The following is a 20,968-nucleotide window of genomic DNA, read 5'->3' as shown; positions in this document are numbered from 1 at the left end:
GTGTATGGAATGAGCTGCCAGAGGAAGTGGTGGACGCTGGTACAATTACAGCATTTAAAAGGCATTTGGATGGGTATATGAATAGGACGGGTTTAGAGGGATATGGGCCGGGTGCTGGCAGGTGGGACTAGATTGGGTTGGGATATTTGGTCGGCATGGATGGGTTGGACTGAAGGGTCTGCTTCCGTGCTGTATGTCTCTGACTCTATTTAGAGTGGCACTTGGCAAAACAGATTAAAATAAGAGACTCAGTTCTGTCGAGTCCAGAAGACTATAAAGTGCTTGATTGGATGATGAGCTGCTGATACTCTAGCTTGCATTGAATTTCCTTCGAGCACTTCAAGCTGAGGACTGAAGTGTGAGCAAGAATGCAAAGTGGTGAATTAAAAAGGAGTGAAATTAGACATGGGCGCAGGGCTCATGGTTCTGGACCAAGTAGAGGTATTCCACAGTGTGGTCACTCAACCTACATTCCAGATCCTAAATGAATTGTGCATGGACCAGAAAGATATGCAAACAAATTACTATTTTACGTGTAAGAAGTGCTTGTGGCCTTGAACATTGGTGAAAGGTTAAGTGTTGCATCTCTTGGTGATTGCATAGGAAGGTATAATGCTGGGGGAATGTGCTTGAGAATGGATTGGATGAATGCTGACTGGATAGAAAGAGGTTTGGTGACATCATGGTGGAATTGTGGAAAATTGGGAGGACTGCTTTGAATTTCATCCATTCCACTGGCCTGTCTTGTTATGCTCAAATCTGCTGCCATCCTCTTCATTGTTTACTATACTTTCAAATTTCACATCATTTGCAAGTTGCAAGCAATGCTATATCCCTAAAGTCTAGATAATGAATCTATATTAAAAACAACTGTAATCCTAGTATTGAACCTTGGAACTCCATTAGCCCAGTTTAAACTCCGAAACGATCATTCACCCCAACTGTTTTCTATCCTTTAACCAAATTTATATCTCTCTCTAATGAATATGCTTCAGTTTTGCTAACAGATCTAATGCATGATTTTTTTTCCCAAACATTTGTAAATCCATATATACAGCATCAACTACACACTCTTAACTCTTATGTCATCAAAAAACTGTCAGGTTGTAAAACAAACCATGCTAGCTTTTCTTTATTAGTTCACAGTGCAAATGACTGTTTAGCGTTTGCATTGGTTTTTGTTTTGAAAGCGTTCTGACCAATGACTGGACTGTAATTGCTAGGCTTATTCTTGCACCTTTATTGGTCAGTCGTGTAGGATTTGCAATCCTCAGCCCTTTGGCACCACCCCTGTACCTAAGGGAGTTTGAAGGATTGACTAATACCTCTACTGTTCCTACTCTTGCTTCACAACTTAGAATGATGCAGATGGGTGAAAATAAAGATACAAACGTTTGAACACACAGACAAATCGATTCAAAAACAACTTCTTCCCTACCCTATACTTTTGTGTGGACCTCTCAAATGTTAATCTTTCTCTCTCTGCACCTTTTCTCCAGCTGTAACACATAATTCTGCACTTCCTTTAAGATCTGTCTGCAGAGCATACAAAAATACTTTTCACAGTATCTCCATATATGTGATAACAATAAATTAAACCAAATTAAAAAAATCCTAGTTTGTCAGCTGCTCGTGGAGTGTGCTGTTTTTTTGATTTGAGGGAAGGTTGTATTTTCTAGTTTTGCCTTTCCTTCATAAAGGTATTGACTTGGTGGAATAGTGTCCCACAGGACAGCTCTCTGCTGACTTGCTGAAATATCTATCCTGCATCTTTGTACCCAGACTATTTTGAGTTGCAGTAACGTTGGTCCATCCCCACCTGAACTTTAGCTCACTTTATCCCTTCCCTCGCCTGTGTTTTTCACCCAGAGTGTAGGTCAGGGGTCAAATCCAACTAGTCCTAGCTAGCTAAAAGTAGCTTGCTTAGAACCTAATTTTAATTTTCAGTTGATAACCAATCTAGTAAAATGGAAATATTCAGTGTTATGTCAAAGCATCTGCACTGAGTCATCAGAAGATAATTTAGATTTTTCAGAAGTAAAATTCTGCAGCTGCTCGACACCTGAAATGAAAACAGAAGAAGCTGTAAATACTCCATGTCTGGCATCGTCCGTGCAGAGATAAAAGCTAGTTAATGCTCCAGCTTTTGACAAAAGTTCACAGACCTGAAATGTTAACTCTTCAAAACTTTTCAGGTTTACTGACTCCACAGATTTTCTCTGCAAGCTTGGCTTAAGAATATAAGAATAAAGAGCAGGAAAGGGGTGTTCAACCAATTCAAACTTGCTCCACCATTTAGTAGGTTTGTGGCTGATCTAATTGTGGCCTTAACTCCACTTTCCATCCTGTCCCCATAACCCTGAAGTCACTTGTCAATCAAAAATCTGTCTCACTCAACCTTGATTGTGTATAATTGCCGAGCCTCCACTGTTCTGAAGTAGTGAATTCTGAGAATTGATGACATTTTAGAAAAGGTATTCCTCTAATCTCAGTCTTTAAAAGGAGATTCTTTATTCTGAAACTCTGTTAGGTCTAGATTCCTACATGCAGAGGAAATACCTTCTCAGCATCCACTTTGTCAAGATCCCTCAGAATTTTGTGTTTCAATAAGATCATCTCTTTATCTAAATTTCAAAATCTTGGGCACAACCTGCTGAATCTTACAACCTACGACAAATCTATCCATCCCATTAATCATCTTAGTTATCCTTCTCTGAGCTGCTTTCATTGCAAGTATGTCTTTCCTAAACAAAGAACCCCAGAGCAGTACACATTAGTGTAAATGTGGTCGAATCCGTTGCTCTCTTTTTGCCTGAAGGATGGATAATTTTTCCACCTAAATAAAAACTAAAAGAACCATGGATGCTGTAAATCTGAAACAAAAACAGAAATTGCTGGAAAAACTCAGCAGGTCTGGCAGCATCTATGAAGAGTAATCAGAATTAATGTTTCAGGTCAAGTGACCCTCAGTTGAGCTTTTTCAGCAATTACAATTTTTACACCTAACTTTATTCTGCCATCAGTAGGATATAGGAGAATAATTAATGAGTAGCCAGTTTTGATGTTTGGAACATCTTGACCAGAGAAATCAATTGCTGCAATCTCCACGATGGTGTGTGCACCAAAATGCAACTTGGCAGGGCTGCCCTTCCAAGAGGTTAGATTGTTGGTACTTCACATCTGAAGCAATTGATTTTTATATGCCCACACCATTCCAACAGAAAAACATTTGATAATGAATGCAGTTATATAGCAGATGGCTGCATCAGCATCTTCTCCAGTCTAATCAATAACGCTGATGGTTTGCACATTGGATACAAAAATCCTTAGAGAGGAGGAATTGAATCCCTATTGCTGCATCCATGATGGAATAGTATTAATTACATAAATTTCAACTTGAAATAAAAGCATTATAATGAGGATCAATGCTATATAATTATGTCACATCCAAAAAATGCTGTCCCATTTGGCCCATAGAATCTGTTCCACCATTCCACAAATATTTTTGTGATAAACTATTCTTTCAACTGCATCTCCACCATCTCCCACAGCTCTGCCCTCAAAATATACCCCCCCCTACCCCCAAACCACAGCAAGGACAGAGTCCTCACATTCCATCTCCATAATCTCCAAATCCAGAGTGTCATCCCTTGCTATTTTTACAATCTGCAGTCTGACCCCACCACCAAAAAGATATTTCCTTCCCCACCCCTATCTGCTTTCCAAGGCACCATTCTCTCTGTGACTTCCTCTTTAGGTCCACATTCCCTACCCATCCCTCCTCTATACCTGGCACCTTTCCTTACAGCCACAGGATGTGCAACAGCTGCTGCCACACCACCTCCAGTACCTCTGTCCAAGATCCCAAAGAATCATTCCAAGTCCAGCAGAGATCCGTCTGCATTTCCTCTGATCTGATTTTCTACATCTGTTGCTCCTGATGTGGACTCCTCTACATAGGAGAGGCCGGGTGCTAACTTGGGGACAAGTTCAGGGAACATCTGTGGTTAGTAAGTTCCAGTTAACACCACCACTCGGTTGCAAGCCATTTCAACTCTCCATCGTAGCCCCCCAACAACATGTCCATCCTGGGTTTCCTCCACCGTCAAAATAAGGCCACGCACAAACTGGACGAAGCACACCTTATCTTCTGCTTCGGGAACTTATCACCTTATGGCCTCAACAGAATTCACAAGCTTCCAAATCTCCCCAACTCCCCACCTCATCCCTCTCCCTCACTGACCCACATCCTTGACCTAACCTGTCCCATCTTCCTTCCCAGCTATCTGCAACACCCTTCCCACTGACCAGTCTGAATCACTGACCTGCATTCATCTGTTGCCATCCCACCTACCTTTCTCACAGCACCACCACCCCCCTCTATTTATTTCTCAGCTCCCTTATCCCCCCCACAGCCCTTCTGAAGTGTCCTGCCTGAAACGTCGACTCTCTACTCTTCTGATGTTGCTCAACCTTCTAAGTCCATGTTTTATTGACTGACTTTCCAACATCTGCAGTCCTCACCATCTCCCTTGCTCTGTCTCTGTCAGCTTTGAACATAATTTATAACCCAGCCTCTACTATACCCTGCAGCGAAGAATTCCACAGATTCACTGACCTCAGAAAAAATTCATTTTGTCTCTGCCTCTGACCTTTGCTATCAGACAAAAACAAAGAACAATACAGCACAGGGACAGGCCCTTTGGCCCTCTAAGCTTGCACGGACACATTTTGCCCTTCCATACTCGAGCTGTCTTCACTTACAGGATCTGTATCCCTCTATTCCTTCCTATTCATGCATTTGTCCAGGTGCTTCTTGAATGCTGCTTTTATGTTTGCTTCCACTACCACCACTGGCAACGTGTTTCAGGCACTCACTACCCCTTGTGTGAACAACCTGCCTTGCGCATCTCTTTTAAACATGGCTCCCCTTGCCCTCGCACCTTAAACCTGTGTCCCATAGTAATTGACTCTTCCACCCTGGGGAAAAAGCCTCATACTTTCCATTCTATCCATGTCATTCTCAATCTTTTAAACTTCTATTAGATCACTCCCTCAACCTTCTGCATTCCAGTGGAACCAAACTCAGTCTATCCAATCTTCCTTCATAGCTAAAATCCCTGATATCTGGCAACATCCTGGTAATCCTTCCCTGTACCCTCTTCAGAGCATCCACATCCTAGTGATAGTGTGGTGACCAGAACTGTATGCAGTATTCTAAGTGTGATCTAACTAAAGTTTGATAGAGCTGTAGCATGACTTGTCTATCCTGATACTCAATGCCCCTTCCAATAAAGGCAAGCCTGAAATAGGACTTTTTCACTACCTTATCTACCTGCACTGCAACCTTCAGTGATCTATGGACCTGTATACCCAGGTCCCTTTGCATATCAAGACTGCTAAGAGTTCTGTCATTCACTGTATAATCTCCACCTGTACTTGACCTTCCAAAATGCATCACTTCAGAATTGTCAGGATTAAACTCCATCTGCCATTTTTCTCCCATGCCGCCTCCTGATCTATATCCTGCTGTATCCTCTAATAATCTTCCTCACTATCCGCAACTCCAGCAGTCTTTGTATCATCGCAAACTTATTAATTAGACATTTTCCTCCAAATCACTTATGAACAGCAGAAGTCCCAGCACTGATCCCTGTGCAGCCCTCGATTCCAAAAAGCATCCTTCCACACTTACCCTCTGTCTCCCATGACTGAGCTAGTTTTGTATCCATTTTGCCAGCTCACTCTGATACCATGTGACTTCCATTTTGTACCAGTCTACCAGGAGGGGCCTTGTCAAAGGCTTTCCATGTAGATATTATCAATCGCTCTTCCCTAATCAACCATCTTTGTCACCACTTCAAAAAAACTCGATCAAGTTATCCTCTGTCATGCTGACAGACTGCAGTGTAGAAGCATTTGGTGAGTCCTTGTGTTTGAAACAATATGTTGTCTCATTACAGGTCCAGTGGTTAATAGGGTATGGCCTCTGGACCTCTACTATCCCACAAGAGGAGACAACTTCTTACATCTATCTTGTCAAGTTCTCTTTAAGAATCTTGTATGTTCCAATAACGTTGTCTTTCATCCTTCTAAACTCCAATGAGTACAAACTGAACTGACTCAACCTCTCTCACCCACTCACAGCTTCCAACCTCATAGTTTGGGAACCCCACACCACCCGGTTCTATCTCCTACCCAAGATCCACTAGCCTGACTATCCCAGCCGACCTATCGTCTCGACCTGCTCCTGCCCCACCAAATTCATCTCCACGTACCTCGATACTGTCCTATTCCCCCGGTTCAGGAACTCCCCACATACGTTTTCGGGACACCACTCATGTCCTCCACCTCCTCCAAGACTTCCATTTCCGTGGCCCCCCATGCGTCATCTTCACCATGGACGTCCAGTCCCTATACACGTCCATCCGCCATGACCAGGGCCTCCAAGCCCTCCGTTTCTTTCTCTCCCAATATCCCACCAGTACCTTTCCACTGACACTCTAATTCGTTTGGCTGAACTGGTCATCACCCTCAACACTTTCTCCTTCGAATCCTCCCACTTTTTCCAGGTGAAAGGGGTAGCCATGGGAACCCGTATGGGCCCCAGTATGCCTGTCTCTCTGGCTACGTAGAACAGTCCATCTTCCACAGTTACACTGGCACCACTCCCCACTTTTCCCTCCGCTATATTGATGACTGCATTGGCGCCACCTCATGCTGGATTAGAGTGGTGCTGGAAAAAGCACAGCAGGATTTTCCTGCTCCTCGGATGCTGCCTGAACTGCTGTTCTTTTACAGCACCACTCTAATCCAGTATCTGGTTTTCAGCATATGCAGTCATTGCTTTTACCACCTCATGCTCCCAAGTGGAGGTTGAGCAGTTCATCAACTTCACCAACAAATTCCACCCCGACCTTAAATTGACCTGGACTACCTCTGACACCTCCCTCCCCTTCCTGGTCCTTTCCATTTCCATCAACGGTGACCGACTCAAAACTTACATTTTCTACAAACCCACCAACTCTCACAGCTACCTGGATTACACCTCCCACCCTGCCTCCTGCAAAATGCAATCCCTTATTCCCAATTCCTCCACCTCTGCCGCATCTGCACCCAGAGGACCAGTTCCACCACAGAACACACCAGATGGCCTCCTCCTTTTAAAGACTGCAATTTCCCTTCCCATGTGGTCGATGATGTCCTCCAGCGAATCTCATCCACTTAGCACACATCTGCCCTCAAACACCCCTCCCCCCCACCCCATCCCAACCGCGACAAGGACAGAACCCTTTTATATATCGCATCATCCTCCGTCATTTCCACCACCTACAAATGGATCCCCCCACCCCTATCCACTTTCCATAAAGTCCGTTCCCTCTGTACCTTGGGGATACAGGATACCTATTCACAGAGCACTTCAGAGACACCTGCACCAATGCCACCTTCCAATGACTGAAACTTCAACTCCCCCTCCCACTCCATCAAGAACATGCTGGCCCTGGGCCTCGTCCATCACCACTCCATTACCACCTGACACCTGGAAGAAGAATGCCTCATTTTCTCCCTCAGGACCCTCCAACCCCATGACGTCAACGTGGATTTCACCAGTTTCCTCATTTCCCCTTCCCCCACTTTATCCCAGTTCCAACCTTCCAGCTCAGCACTGCCCTCATGACCCGTTCCACCTATCTATCTTCCTCCCCACCTGTTCACTCCACCCTCCCCTCCGACCTATCATCTTTACCCACATCTCCGTCAACCTGTTGCACTCTTAGCTACCTTCCCCTGCAACTCCACCCCCTTGGCTCCCAGCCTCATTCCTGATGATAGGCTTTTGCCCGAAATATCTATTTTTCTGCTCCTCTGATGCTGCATGACCTGCTGTGCATTTCCAACACCACACTCTTGACTCTGTTTGTAAAACAGTCCCTTCTTAATTGGGTTCAGCCTAGTGAGCCTTCTGTGGGCTGCTTCCGATGAAAGTTTATCTTTCCTTAGGTAAGAGGACAAAAATGGTTCACAATATTCCAGTTGTGGCCTAACTCTTGATATGCACAGTGTTAATAAGACTTTTTTTTATATTCCATTCCTTTTGAAATAAAGGCCAATATTCCATTTGCCTTCCCTATTATTCCCTGAACTTGTTTTGAGAAAAGTGAGTGTTTTGAGCACAAAGACGCACCAAATGCCTCTATGCTGCAGCTTTCTGCAGTAATACATTGAAATAAGAGGACTGATATGACATGATCTTTCATAGTGATAGATTCTTAAAACCTTGAAATAGACCCTTCAGTCCAACCAATCCATGCCAACCATAATCCAGATTAAACTAGTTCCATCTGCCTGCACTTGGCCCATCTGCAAGCATTTCTTATTCATGTACTTCTCTAAATATCTTTTAAACATTGTAACTGTACTTGCATCTGCCACTTCCTCTGGAAGTTCATTCCATACATGAAAACTCATTCTAAAAATGAAAGGCGCCATTTTTTTTTAACTCTTTCTCCTCTCCCCTTAAAAAAAATGTGCCCCCTAGTCTTGAAATTCCCCCATCCTTGGGAAAGACACTCACCATTCTACCTCTTATTATTTTATAAACCTACACTCCAGTGGAAAAACTCCCAGCCTATCCAGTGTCTCCCCATAACTCAAACCCACCATTTCTGGCAACACCCTAGTAAATCTCTCCTGAACCCTCTCCAGGTTAATAATATCCGCCCTATAACAGGGATACCAGAACTGATGCGGTACTCCAATGCCTCACCAATGTCCTGTACAACGTCAACATAATTTCACCTTCACTTGAACCACATTGGCTGCCAGCCAGCCAATCAGTCTTATTTTCAATGTTTTAAAATTGCCCCTCCCTATCCCTGTCATCACCATCCATTCCACTACCTTCCAAAACATCTCCAAAATTCTGGTCTCCTATACACACTCACTTTTAATTGTTCTGCTGTTGGTGTCCATGTCTTCAGTTGTTTGGCCTTCAAGCTCTGGTATTTTTATTTTCCATACCTCTTCTCTTTGCTTTACTGTTATTAGCTACTCATCTGATGGATGTCTAATTGTGTGGTTCAGTGCCCCATATTGTTTTATAATGGTTCTTTAATTTTAATGTTAAAGACACTATATAAATATGATTGGTGACTTATTCCTGATTTCATCGGTCCCCTGTTATCTGAGCAGTTTTTAAAGAAATGATACAAGTGAGACTTGAACGAGGTTCTCCTGATGTAGGGGTAGGGCCACTTGCACAGCACCACAAGATCCCTAGGGTCTCCCTTTGTATCTTTCTTAAGTGGTAATTATTCTCATGGGAATATTGAAAGTCAGATGGCATAATACTGATGATCTCCTTCCAAAGGGCTGAGTGGAGACGCATTATCATGAAATAGTGGGACTCGTAGAATCACAGAATTGCTGTAGCACAGAAGGAGACCATTGAGGCCCATTCACCTGTTCCAGTTGGATCCAAATTTGAACTAGAGCCTTTTATAATTAATTCCTCGTTATCGAGGAATGCAGTTGTGGGTAATAAGACTGGAAAATGCTGGAAGTACTCAGTAAGTTAGGCAACCTTTGTGGGAAGAAAAATAGAGCTAATATTCAGGTCTATGATCTCTTACAAAGCTTCCATCCATTCTGATTGAAGGGCACAGATCTAAAACTGAATTGTTTTTCCATTCATTTTCAGCATCTTCTGTATTCTGCTTCTTAATTTATTAGACCTTTTCTGTTTTAGTAAAATGACTTTTTTTCGGTTTGATGTTTCTGATATCTCATGAAATATTTAAGTTTGGCATGACAAATATGTTTCTGATGGTACGTTGTTCCTCTTTTTGTCTCTAGTCGTGTAGCGGTGCGACAGGACACCTGCAGCATTGTTGCTATCTCCTTAAATATCATGCAAAAGGTCCATCCTGTCATTTGGTCGTTGAGCAACCTACCATTCGACTGCACCCAGGCACTGGCAGTACCAAAACCTATAGGTGAGCGAATGAATGGCTGCATAAGTAACAATGTACAAGAACGGTGACAGGGGTAGATTTTTAGCTTTAGAATCCTAACCCCCTGCCCCAGAACTACCAAGTGGAGTTATCCTGGACCTTCTGTACTTGCTAATTAATCGTAAAATGAGAGTAGAATATCTGTCAGTCAGGGAATGGATCACAGACTGAGCTGAAACAAGTGATGAATGTTTGCATGTTCCCAGCATCCTCCTGACAAAACGAGCATATTCTTTGGGTGATTTCTTACTCAATTACAGGAAAATCTGTGCAATGTTATTGCTGTGTTTTCAGGTTTGCAAATCTTTGGATGATATTTACTGTACAGTGCCATTCTTTTTAGTTTGATATGGATTATCTCCATTTTTGCAGGTGGTGTGGTCATCTTTGCTGTAAACTCGTTGCTATACCTCAACCAGAGTGTCCCACCATATGGAGTATCCCTGAACAGTCTGACAAATGGAACAACGTCTTTCCCACTTCGTAAGTTGTCAATTCTCAACTCACTGGTTTTCTTCCAGCCTGATAAGTTGTTTGAGGTCAAACCATATTCTGACTCATGCAATAATGCATTTTAAAAGACTTATTCCTAGGATGTCCACGTTGCTGGCTGTTGCTTTTGAGAATTGCAGTGACCTGTCTTCTTGAGCGATTGCAGTCTTTAGATTTGGGCACTTTGTACTGCTGTCAGGAAGGGTGTTCCCCCCAGGGTACTGATCCAGTGGCATTGAAGGAATGTGGGACAGATGGTGTGTAACTTGTATAGGAACTTGAGGATGGTGGTGGTGTTCCAGTGCACCTCCTGTTGCTCTCATTCTAAATGTAGAGATTAAGGGATTGGAAAGTGCTGCCTTTCTGCAGTACATCTTGTAGATGATTCACATTGCTGCTGCTACTGTGGAGGAAGTGAATGTTGTAGGGAATGAAGCATGTGCCAATCTAGCAGGCTGCTTTGTTCTGGATAGTTTTGAGCTTCCTAACTGCTTTTGCAGCTGCATTCATCCAGAGAAATGGAGAGTATTGCATTAGGCTTCTGATTTGTCCCTGATGGGGGAAGCAGTGCCGTAATGATATTGCCCTGGGATAGTAATCCAGGGACTATGTAATTTTCTGGTTATGGGTAATGTCCTAATCGTGACCATGACGCCATTTTCAATTGTTGGGAAAAACCATCTAATGACGTTTTAGGGAAGGAACCTGCAATCCTTTGCTAGTTTGACCTACATTTGACTCAATTGTGGTTGCCTCTTAACTATCTTCTGAAATGGCTGAGGAACCACTACAAAATCTTGGGGAAAAGAAGGGATGAAACTGGTTATTGACCAAAGCACTCATAATCATAATCGTAAACACAACCAAGTTGACCCTGAAAAGTCTTCCTTGCTAGTACCAAAATTGGGAGAGCTGTCTCTTGAACTAGCCAAGCAACAGCCTTATGTCGTCATACCCAAAAAATCATACCGTGCTAAAACTGCCCCCCTGCTTGGATGAGTGCATCTCTATCCTGAAGCTTGACACCCTCCAAGACAAAGCAACTCATGACCATCCTCTCCCCCCATCACTTATGGTTATTATGTACTATTTACAAAATGCTCTACAAGAATTCATGAAGGCTCCAGACAGTACCTTCCAACCCACGACTGCTTCCATTTAAATGGACAAGGTCAGCAGATACGCGGGAGAGCAACCATCTGCAAATTCCCCTCCAAGCTGCATGCCATCTTGACTGGGGTGGGCATATCACAATTCCTTCAAGTGTCACTGCGTCAAAATCCTGGAAATTCTTCCCTAACAGTATTGTGGGTTTACCTACAGCACATGGAATGCAGCAGTTTAAGAAGACAGCTCACCACAACTTCTCAAGGGCAGCTGACATAAGCTTTAAATGCTGTTTCAGCTAACGACACACATCCCACGAGTGAATAAGAGAAAAGGTAAACAGACTTTGGCATATCAAGGTGAGGGTTACTCACTACATGATTCTTAGCCTCTGACCTTAGTCACAGCATTGGTGGAGATAGATCGAATGCAGTTTCTGGTTAGTGATAACTTGCGTGATTTTGATAGTGGGCAATTCTGTAGTGTTAATGCCATTGAATGTAAAATCACTGACTGAAAAGGGCCTTAACACCACAAAATCTATCAAGATTGAGAGGTACTGCAATTTTGCATCCACCTGCAGGGGCAAGACCATGCCTTAGTTTAACGCCCATCTGAAAACAAGCAGTACTCTGACTGTGTGCAACACTCCCTCAATACTGTTTGGAAATGTTACCTGCAGCTTTTTGGGCTGAAATCCCAGACTGTGACTTTGAGGCACAAATGCTACCCACTGAACCACACCTAACATTTGTGGGATATTGACAGAATATTTGGCCAAGGTGAAAGTCAGTACATTTGTGTGCAGCCTAGTCCATTATCCCTAACTGCCCATGAGTGTATGTTTTCAGCAGGTTTTGTAAGAACATGCCAGCAAAGATCAAGAGTGGGTCACTGGGCTCTTCAAGCCTGCTCCACCATTCAATAAGATCCTGTATGATCTAACTTTAACGTAACCTCTACATTCCTGCATATCCCATATACTCTTGCATCCCCTCGATAATCAAGAATCTAGGGTCAGTTAGCTAAGTTGGCTTGTTGGCTAGTTTGCAATGCAGAGTGATGTCATTGGCACGGTAACTGGATGCAGTTACCGTGAAGGTACCACCTTCTTGTCCTCGGCCTTTGCTCTGAGTGTGGTGACCTTCAGGTTAAACCGCCACCAGTTGTCTTTCTCTAATGAGTTAGTGGTCCTGTGGTGCTCTAGGGCTATAACAGCAAATCAAGAATTTTATTTTAAAATGTATAAGTATTTCAAAATTCTGCCTTTTGATCTGTCACCCTATCAAATGTATTCTGGAAATCTAAATATGAATCTTTCATTGGTTCCCCTTTATCTGCAAGTTTCTACTTCAAAGATTGCCAATATATTAGTTCAACATGATCTCCCTTTGACATAACTATGTTGGTTTTGCCCAAATACTTTGAACTTATCCATGTGCCATTTTATAACTTTTGTTTTTACTAATAGCATCTAACAATTTCTCTAGGATAGAAGTTGAGCTAACTGGCCTGCAGTTTCCTTTTTTCTGTCTCCCTGCCTTCTTGAATAAATGAGTTACATTAGCAATTTTTCAATCTAAAGTAGCCTTCCCTGGATCTAATACATTTTGGGGAATTAAACCAAGGCATCAACTATCTAACTAGTACTTTTAAGACTCTAGGATTAAATCCATCAGGACTTGTGAACTCACTTTTAACAATTTACTTCGTACTACTTCCCTGGCAAATGTAATTTTCTCAAAATCCTTCCTCCCTTTCAATTCCTGATTTACAAACAAATCCAGCACATAACTTGTATTCTATCTAGTGAAGATTAACTCAAAATATCTGTTCACCTGTCCTCTTTATTCTCCGTTGCTTATTCTTCAGATTTTTCTTTTAGGACTAACAATTCCTTTGTTAAAGACAAAATACTGAGATTCTGGAAATCTCAGAATACTGGAGAAACTTGGCAAGTGTAGTTGTAGGGCATGAAGAAAGAAACAGTGTTAACATTTTGACTTTAGTATGATTCTTCAGAATACATTTACTTAGCTTTTTTAAAATATTTGAAGGGACATTTGCTACATTATATTTTTGGTTCACTTTCACCTGTACTCTAATTTCTTCCTCATCAATAATCTTTTAGTATATTTTTGGTTTTTTACGGTCTGTCTAGTGTTCTGACCTGGAATCTATCTTTGCACAGTTATGTCTTTGAATTTGACACTGTCTTTAATTTTCCTTAGGGGTCCATCCCTTAAAATTTTTCTTGTTGATTAGAATGTATTTATTCTGCACTTTCTGGAATATCCTCAAACACTTGCCACTGTTTGTGGAATCGTAGAACCATAGAATCCTTGCAGTGCAGATAGAGCCATTCAGCCCATTGACTCTGCACCAGTCCTCTGAAGAGCACCCCACCCTGACTCACTCCCCCACTCAATCCCTATAACCCTGCGTTAATCGTTACTAATCCATCTGGTCTTCCTTTTCACCCCAGTCGGGATTGGAACTAGAGAAAACATTGTGAGTGTTAAGTACTGAAAGCTAAAGGGGTTTCCAAAAAAAAGGATTGTGGCAGTCGGGAGAACAAAATTTCAGTAACCTTCGGTGCAATACAGTTTATGTAAAAATGATGATTGACATTATTGACAATAAACTCCTCAAACTCTTAACACTTTGCTCTTAGTCATGGTGTCTAGCTCTGAGTTAGAATAGATAGACAATAGAGTCAGAACGTGTTCAAGTCTGCTCCTGGGTAACTATTTACGTTGAGATTGCAAGTTGGAGCTGCCTCCTATCCGATAAGGTTCTAAACTCAGGATGGTAAAAGATCCCATGGTATATTTTGGGGATAAAAAGCAGTGAGTTCTCCCCTGTATACTGAGGAATACTTATACCTTGGCCAATATCACTAAACAGTGGTACTTACATTTATATAATAATGTGTTCCAAGGTACTTCGAGTGTTATCAAACAGAACTTGAAGTTGAGCACTATAAGGACAAGCAATGAAACAGTTGGTCAAACAAGTTTGTTTTAAGTAGTGTCTTAAAGGTGGAGAGTAATTTAGGGAGGCAGTTCCATAATGTAAGGTCAGAGTAACTGAGGGGATGGTTACCAATGATGCGGTGCCCTGAATTGGGAATGATCCCCCAAGGCCAGAATCGGAAAAGCACACCATCCTGATGCTGGAGGGAATGGCAAAGAAATTGTGGCCAACACTATGGGAGGATTTGAAAATGAGGATGAGAATTCTAAAATTGCATTGCTGAAACAGAAACAAATATGCATTTGCAATTCAGCAAAGTAACAGATGGGTGAACAGGCCTTAATGCTGCTTGGAGTGTGAGCATTGGAATTTTGAATGACTTTAAGATTTATGTGGGAGGCACAAGATTGAAGGCCTGCCAGGAGTGCATTGACCTTGATCAGTGTAGAGATAACATGTGTGGCGCTGGAAAAGCGCAGCCAATCAGGCAGCATCTGAGGAGCAGGAGAGTCAACATTTTGAGCAAATACTCTTCATCAGGAATCATGTTCCTGATGAAGAATCCCCCTCCCCCTCCCCCTCCCGATGACGAGTTACCTAAAACTCATTACTATGACATGACATTGCTATTTGTGAAACTTGCCTGTATACAAATTATTGGTTGAATTCATACAATGCGAAAGTAGCTACGTTTTACAAATATCTCAACTGCAAAGCATTTTGGGGTGTCTCTTCCATTCAGCTGCTCTGATCAAATCAGAATCTTTTTGATAATATCTGGTATTACTCTAGTGTGAACAGGATTTGTGGTGAAATAATCATTTCAAGATTGCAGTAAACTAACAATTGGAATTGTGGTGGATATTGGTTTTGTGATTCGGGCACATAAGGCATCACAATCCATAGCATGTCAGTTGTGAATTAAGCATCAGATCTAGTGTGTGTGTCTCACAGGAATTCAAGATGGTGTGAAGATTATGTTGGACTGTGCTCAAGCTGCCTTTGTGTCCTACGATAAGATGGTCATTTCCTTAAAGGGAGGAGAAATGTAAGTACTGGATTTTGAAGTTTCTTTGTGAACTCCTTTTTACAGTTTCTGTTCGACCCTCCTATCAACTCGCATCTGTGTAGTAACACTTAAGAATTTGAATTAAATTTGTCAAACCTTGAAATTGCTGGAGTATTTGAGCAACTGAATTTGAATGTAGGTTTGCTCATTGAGCTGGAAGGTTCGGCTTCATCCAGTTGAAACCAAACCTTCCAGCCCAGCGAGCAAATGTGCATCCAGGACCTCAACCTGAGCTACAAATCTTAATTTGACAACTGAATTTGAATTACATAGAACATAGAAAAATACAGCGCAGTACAGGCCCTTCAGCCCTTGATGTTGCGCCGATCTAAGCCCACCTAACCTACACCAGCCCACTTTCCTCCATATGCCTATCCAATGCCCGTTTAAATGCCCATTTGTAAAATTTGGAAATTGCTCGAGTGTTTGAGCAGTCGTATTGCATCTGAGACACTTTACATTTGCTTTTAAATGAAGAAAACGTTGGAGTCTAAACTACCTTTAAAATGTTTTGAGGGAGTTGGTCTGGTCCATAACAGGGCAACCACTAAGTTGTGCCTACTGACTAAAATATTGGGACATTTCAGAGTCTTGGTGAAATTCAGCCCATTGGCTTGTTTCTATTTGTGTTGTAATTTTTTAAGACTCCACTTTCTTGTGGTTAGCCAAGCTTTAGAACACTGCACTGTTATTTACATCGCTTAGTAAGCTAAATTGTGCTTTTAATTCCCATTAAAGACTGTAAAGCATAGGCTGAATGGTCTAATCCAGTTCCTATCAATTCTTCTGCACTATTTAATCATGGCTTTATGGCTCTCAACTCCATTCTGCCGCCTTCCTACAACTTTTGATATCCTGATTAATCAAGAACCTATCTTCTCTGTTCTCAGTGACTTGGCCTCCACAGCCTTCTGCAACAATGAATTCCAGAGATTAACCACCCTCTGGCTGAAGAAATTCCTTTCCTCTTTATTCTTTAACCATTCATGGGATTAGGTCATCACTGGTTAGGCCTGCATTTATTGGCCATCTCTAATTTCCCAGAGGGCGTTTAAGAGTTAACCGTTTTGCTGTGAGGCTAGAGTCAAGTATAGGCCAGACCAGGTAAGGATGGCAGTTTCCTTCCCTAAAGGACATTAATGAACCAGATGGGTTTTTCCGATAGTCAGCAATTGATTATAGTCATCGTTAGACTCTTAATTCCAGATTTTGTTTCATTGAACTCCAATTCCTGCCATGGCAGGATTTGAACCCAGATCCCCAGAACATTATCTAGGTGTCTGGATTAACAGTCCAATGGTAATGCCACTAGGCATTCCCAACTCCATCTCAGTTCTAAAGGGCTGTCTCTTCACTCTGAGGCTGTATCTTGGGTACTAGTCTCTCCTACTAATGGAAACATCTCTACATCTATCACAAGGTAGAGTCTCCGAATAAAAGGGCTTGCTGGACAAACTGAGCTTGTGTCTAACTGGATCTCAATGTTAATATCTTACAGTTATGTGTTGACCCTGATAACAGATGGGATGAGGAGTGTCCGTGCATTCCATTTTGACAAGGCAGCAGCCAGTGTCCTCACCACCTGCGTAAGTTTGTAATACTTTGGTTACCTGGGATTCAGTATTGTTACCCAAAGCAACACTGTTGGGCCATATTATACCATTTATAACTGAAATTGAATTATCCATCAGCCTTGCTCACTTCTGTTTGTTTGACCATAGGTTGATCAAACTCAGGAGCCTGTTCAGTGTGTATTTTCATTAGCTTTTGAGAGTCGAACAAGATAAAGTTTGCGTTATTGACTGTACTGGTTAGACTGAATGTGACCTGTCTCCGTTCACAGATGACTACGTTGGAGCCAGGTTACCTTTTCCTTGGATCGCGTTTGGGGAACTCCCTGTTGCTCAGATATACAGAGAAATTGCAGGAAGCACCAATGGATGTTGGAAAGGATCGGGAGAAACAGGTATTAAAAATCACAGTTCTGTCCTCTTGATTGGCAAGCATCAGCAGAAGACTGCAAATGCTGTCGAGTTTTGTCAACAATTCTGTCAATAGATTTGGAATGCGATGTTCACAAAGTGAAACTGCCTGCTTGAAAAGTTCCTTCAGCCAGTAATATTAGTGGGAGATGTTGATATGAGTGCAAAACAGAATTCACTCCCCCAGAAAAATTCAAATATGAAATTCTATGCTTAAAAGGACTCTGCAAGAAGTGGGACTGTAGGAATAAAAATTACACCAATTTTACTGGTTCTAATAGTTAACTAAGAGAAAGAGGGAACTGCAGATATTTGGTTCCAGTAATTGTTTAATAGTGATTTTGTATATCTTGCAAGCATATCTAATAATATGGTACCATTAGTCCTTCAATTGGAGAAACATGAGGTCTTTAAGAAATTGAATGGATCTGTTAAAATTGTTGATCTCTTAATTTTTTTTTGTTGGAGATATGGGAGTGCTGACAGGTTCAGTCAAGGCATTTGAGGGGGAGTTGGATTATTATGCAAAATGGAGACAAAGTCTGGGCATGACCAAGCTTCTAATTCAGAAAGCTGGTCCAGACATCAGCTTAATAGCCTCCTTTAGAATTTCTGACCTGCAATTCTGAATGGAGCTGTTGGATGTTAAGACCGATGGAATGACTACTTATAAAGCAAGGTCAGAAGTCACACAACACCAGGTTATAGTTCCAACAGCTTTATTTGAAATCACAAACTTTAGGATCGGTGCTCCTTTGTCAGGTGAAGTGACTTGTCCACCCCAGTCCCAATACCAGTGTCTCCACACTGTGACTTAAAAAGCAAGCTGCGGTAACCAGGATAGCTATGGATTTCTTTAGGATTCTTGCTCCAGCTCAGATCCAAATAATTACTGAGTGTTGCATTGTACTCTTGACTTTACGTAAATAATGGAAAGGATACATGTGGTGAGGAAAATGAGTTTTCCATCAGAGAATTACGCTCTTGTGCCTGTGGCTGACCAGTTAAACTGGCTCGTTATAAAATAGGATGTTTGTGTCTTGATGATGAAACTGTTGTTGTATTCAAAATGGAATGGTTTCAACAATGTAGATTGGGGAAACCACTGCAACGAGTTGGAGGGCCAGAAAATGGGGAGAGTTTTTGTTTACTTAATGAATTTAGTATGGAAAGAATTGTCACCCCTCACTTGGGGTAGTGCACTAAAATCAAGCCTTGCTATTCCTGAAGTTGTCATAAAAGTTAAAAATTTTATGAATTATGCAAATGTCCCTAATTTATCTTTTTTAAGGCAGCAGTTAACAAAGCACAAATCATATTTCTGTACTTAACAAGCATTGCTAATTATTCTAAACTAACAGATTCTAGCTACAACTAAGCAACTATGAATCATCATGTAACTATACTAGTTAAATCTCTTAATCCCCTGATAAGACTCCCCTTGTGGGCACATACAGTCAGATGGACATGCAAAAAAAATTGATGTAATGGGTGAAGGGAAAAACTGGGAATGCTATTTACTGACCCACATCCATATGGTTTAATGAGAGGAGCCTCCTACTTGTCAAGACTTGTTGTTTGTCAATCTCCCTCTTCCAATACTTTTCAGTTTCTTGTAGAAGGCACAGAATAACTAGTTAACAGTTGCAAAATCACTGAATATTGACTAAAAGCCGCAACTTACAACTAGTGAGGAAAATAAACCAACTTTCTTCAGACTTTAACTGGCTTTCACTGCAAAGAGATATAGAGGCACCATCTCCCTTTTGGAGATCCCATGCCCACTTCTGTTTGCCATACCTACATCTGTTTAGCTACACAGCCAATCGGAAGGGTGTTGGCAGGCAAATTTTGTCATCAGCAACTGGGCACCACTGCACAGACCAATCAGTTTCAAATATCATTTGTGTATGCTCCCTGGTGCCAGACTTTCTGCAGTAACCTTCCCCCACAGATGCAACCAACCAGTTTAAACATCAGTGACATTGCATTTCAAAAGTGGAGCAATCCCTCCAAAATCCATTGGAGTTTAGAAGGATCATCTTATAAACCTCTATCAAGTCACCCCTCATCCTTCGCCGTTCCAACGAGAAAAAGCCGAGAACTCTCAACCTGTCCTCGTACGACCTATTCTCCATTCCAGGCAACATCCTGGTAAATCTTCTCTGCACCCTCTCCAAAGCTTCCACATCTTTCCTAAAGTGAGGCGACCAGAACTGCACACAGTACTCCAAATGTGGCCTAACCAAAGTCCTGTACAGCTGCAATATCACTTCACGACTCTTGAATTCAATCCCTCTGCTAATGAACGCTAATACACCATAGGCCTTCTTACAAGCTCTATCCACCTGAGTGGCAACTTTCAAAGATCTATGTACATAGACCCCAAGATCCCTCTGTTCCTCCACCTGACTAAGAACTCTACCGTTAACCCTGTATTCCGCATTCTTATTTGTTCTTCCAAAATGGACAACCTCACACTTGACAGGGTTGAACTCCATCTGCCACTCCTCAGCCCAGCTCTGCATCATTTCCAAGTCCCTTTGCAGCCGACAACAGCCCTCCTCACTGTCCACAACTCCACCAATCTTCGTATCATCTGCAAATTTACTGACCCACCCTTCGACTCCCTCATCCAAGTCATTAATAAAAATTTCAAACAGCAGAGGACCCAGAACTGATCCCTGCGGAACTCCACTTGTAACTGGGCTCCAGGCTGAATATTTACCATTTCCTGGACCACACTCCCAAACTGGCTAGATCCTTCTGTAGCCTCCCCACTTCCTCAGTACTACCTGCTTGTCATCCTAACTTCGTATCATCAGCAAACTTTGCTAGAATGCCCTCAGTCCCTTCATCCAGATCATTAATATATAATGTGAACAGCTGTGGCCCCAACACTGAACCCTGCGGGACACCGCTTGTCACCGGCTGCCATTCCAAAAAAGAACCTTTTATCCCAACTATCTGCCTTCTGTCAGACAGCCAATCCTCAATCCATCCCAGTAGCTCATCTCGAACACCATGGGCCCTCACCTCAGCAGCCTCCTGTGTGGCACCTTATCAAAGGCCTTTTGAAAGTCTAGATAGACCACATCCATGGGGTTCCCTGGTCTAACCTACTTGTCACCTCTTCAAAGAAATCCAACAGGTTTGTCAGGCATGACCACCCCTTATTAAATCCATGTTGACTTGTTCTAATCAGACTCTGCTCTTCCAAGAATTTAGAAACCTCATCCTTAATGATGGATTCTAGAATTTTACCAACAGCCGAGGTTAGGCTAATTTGTCTATAATTTTCTATCTTTTGTCTTGATCCTTTCTTGAAC

General features: G+C 42.1%; 1 protein-coding gene across 2 annotated transcripts in view; it reads left to right on the top strand.

Annotated features, from left to right (window-relative positions):
- cpsf1 (cleavage and polyadenylation specific factor 1) overlaps positions 1-20,968 on the top strand; it is a 167,762-nt gene that overhangs the window by 40,658 nt on the left and 106,136 nt on the right. For both annotated transcript variants that reach the window (XM_060825237.1, XM_060825236.1), the window contains exons 8-12: positions 9,856-9,995; positions 10,386-10,496; positions 15,543-15,636; positions 17,156-17,243; positions 17,501-17,623. In XM_060825237.1, coding sequence (XP_060681220.1) covers positions 9,856-9,995; positions 10,386-10,496; positions 15,543-15,636; positions 17,156-17,243; positions 17,501-17,623 — 556 coding nt within the window. The remainder of the gene's footprint in view (positions 1-9,855; positions 9,996-10,385; positions 10,497-15,542; positions 15,637-17,155; positions 17,244-17,500; positions 17,624-20,968) is intronic.

Source organism: Hemiscyllium ocellatum, chromosome 5, assembly GCF_020745735.1.
Source record: "Hemiscyllium ocellatum isolate sHemOce1 chromosome 5, sHemOce1.pat.X.cur, whole genome shotgun sequence".
NCBI classification, from domain to species: domain Eukaryota; kingdom Metazoa; phylum Chordata; class Chondrichthyes; order Orectolobiformes; family Hemiscylliidae; genus Hemiscyllium; species Hemiscyllium ocellatum.
This window is presented reverse-complemented; position numbering and strand designations above follow the sequence as displayed.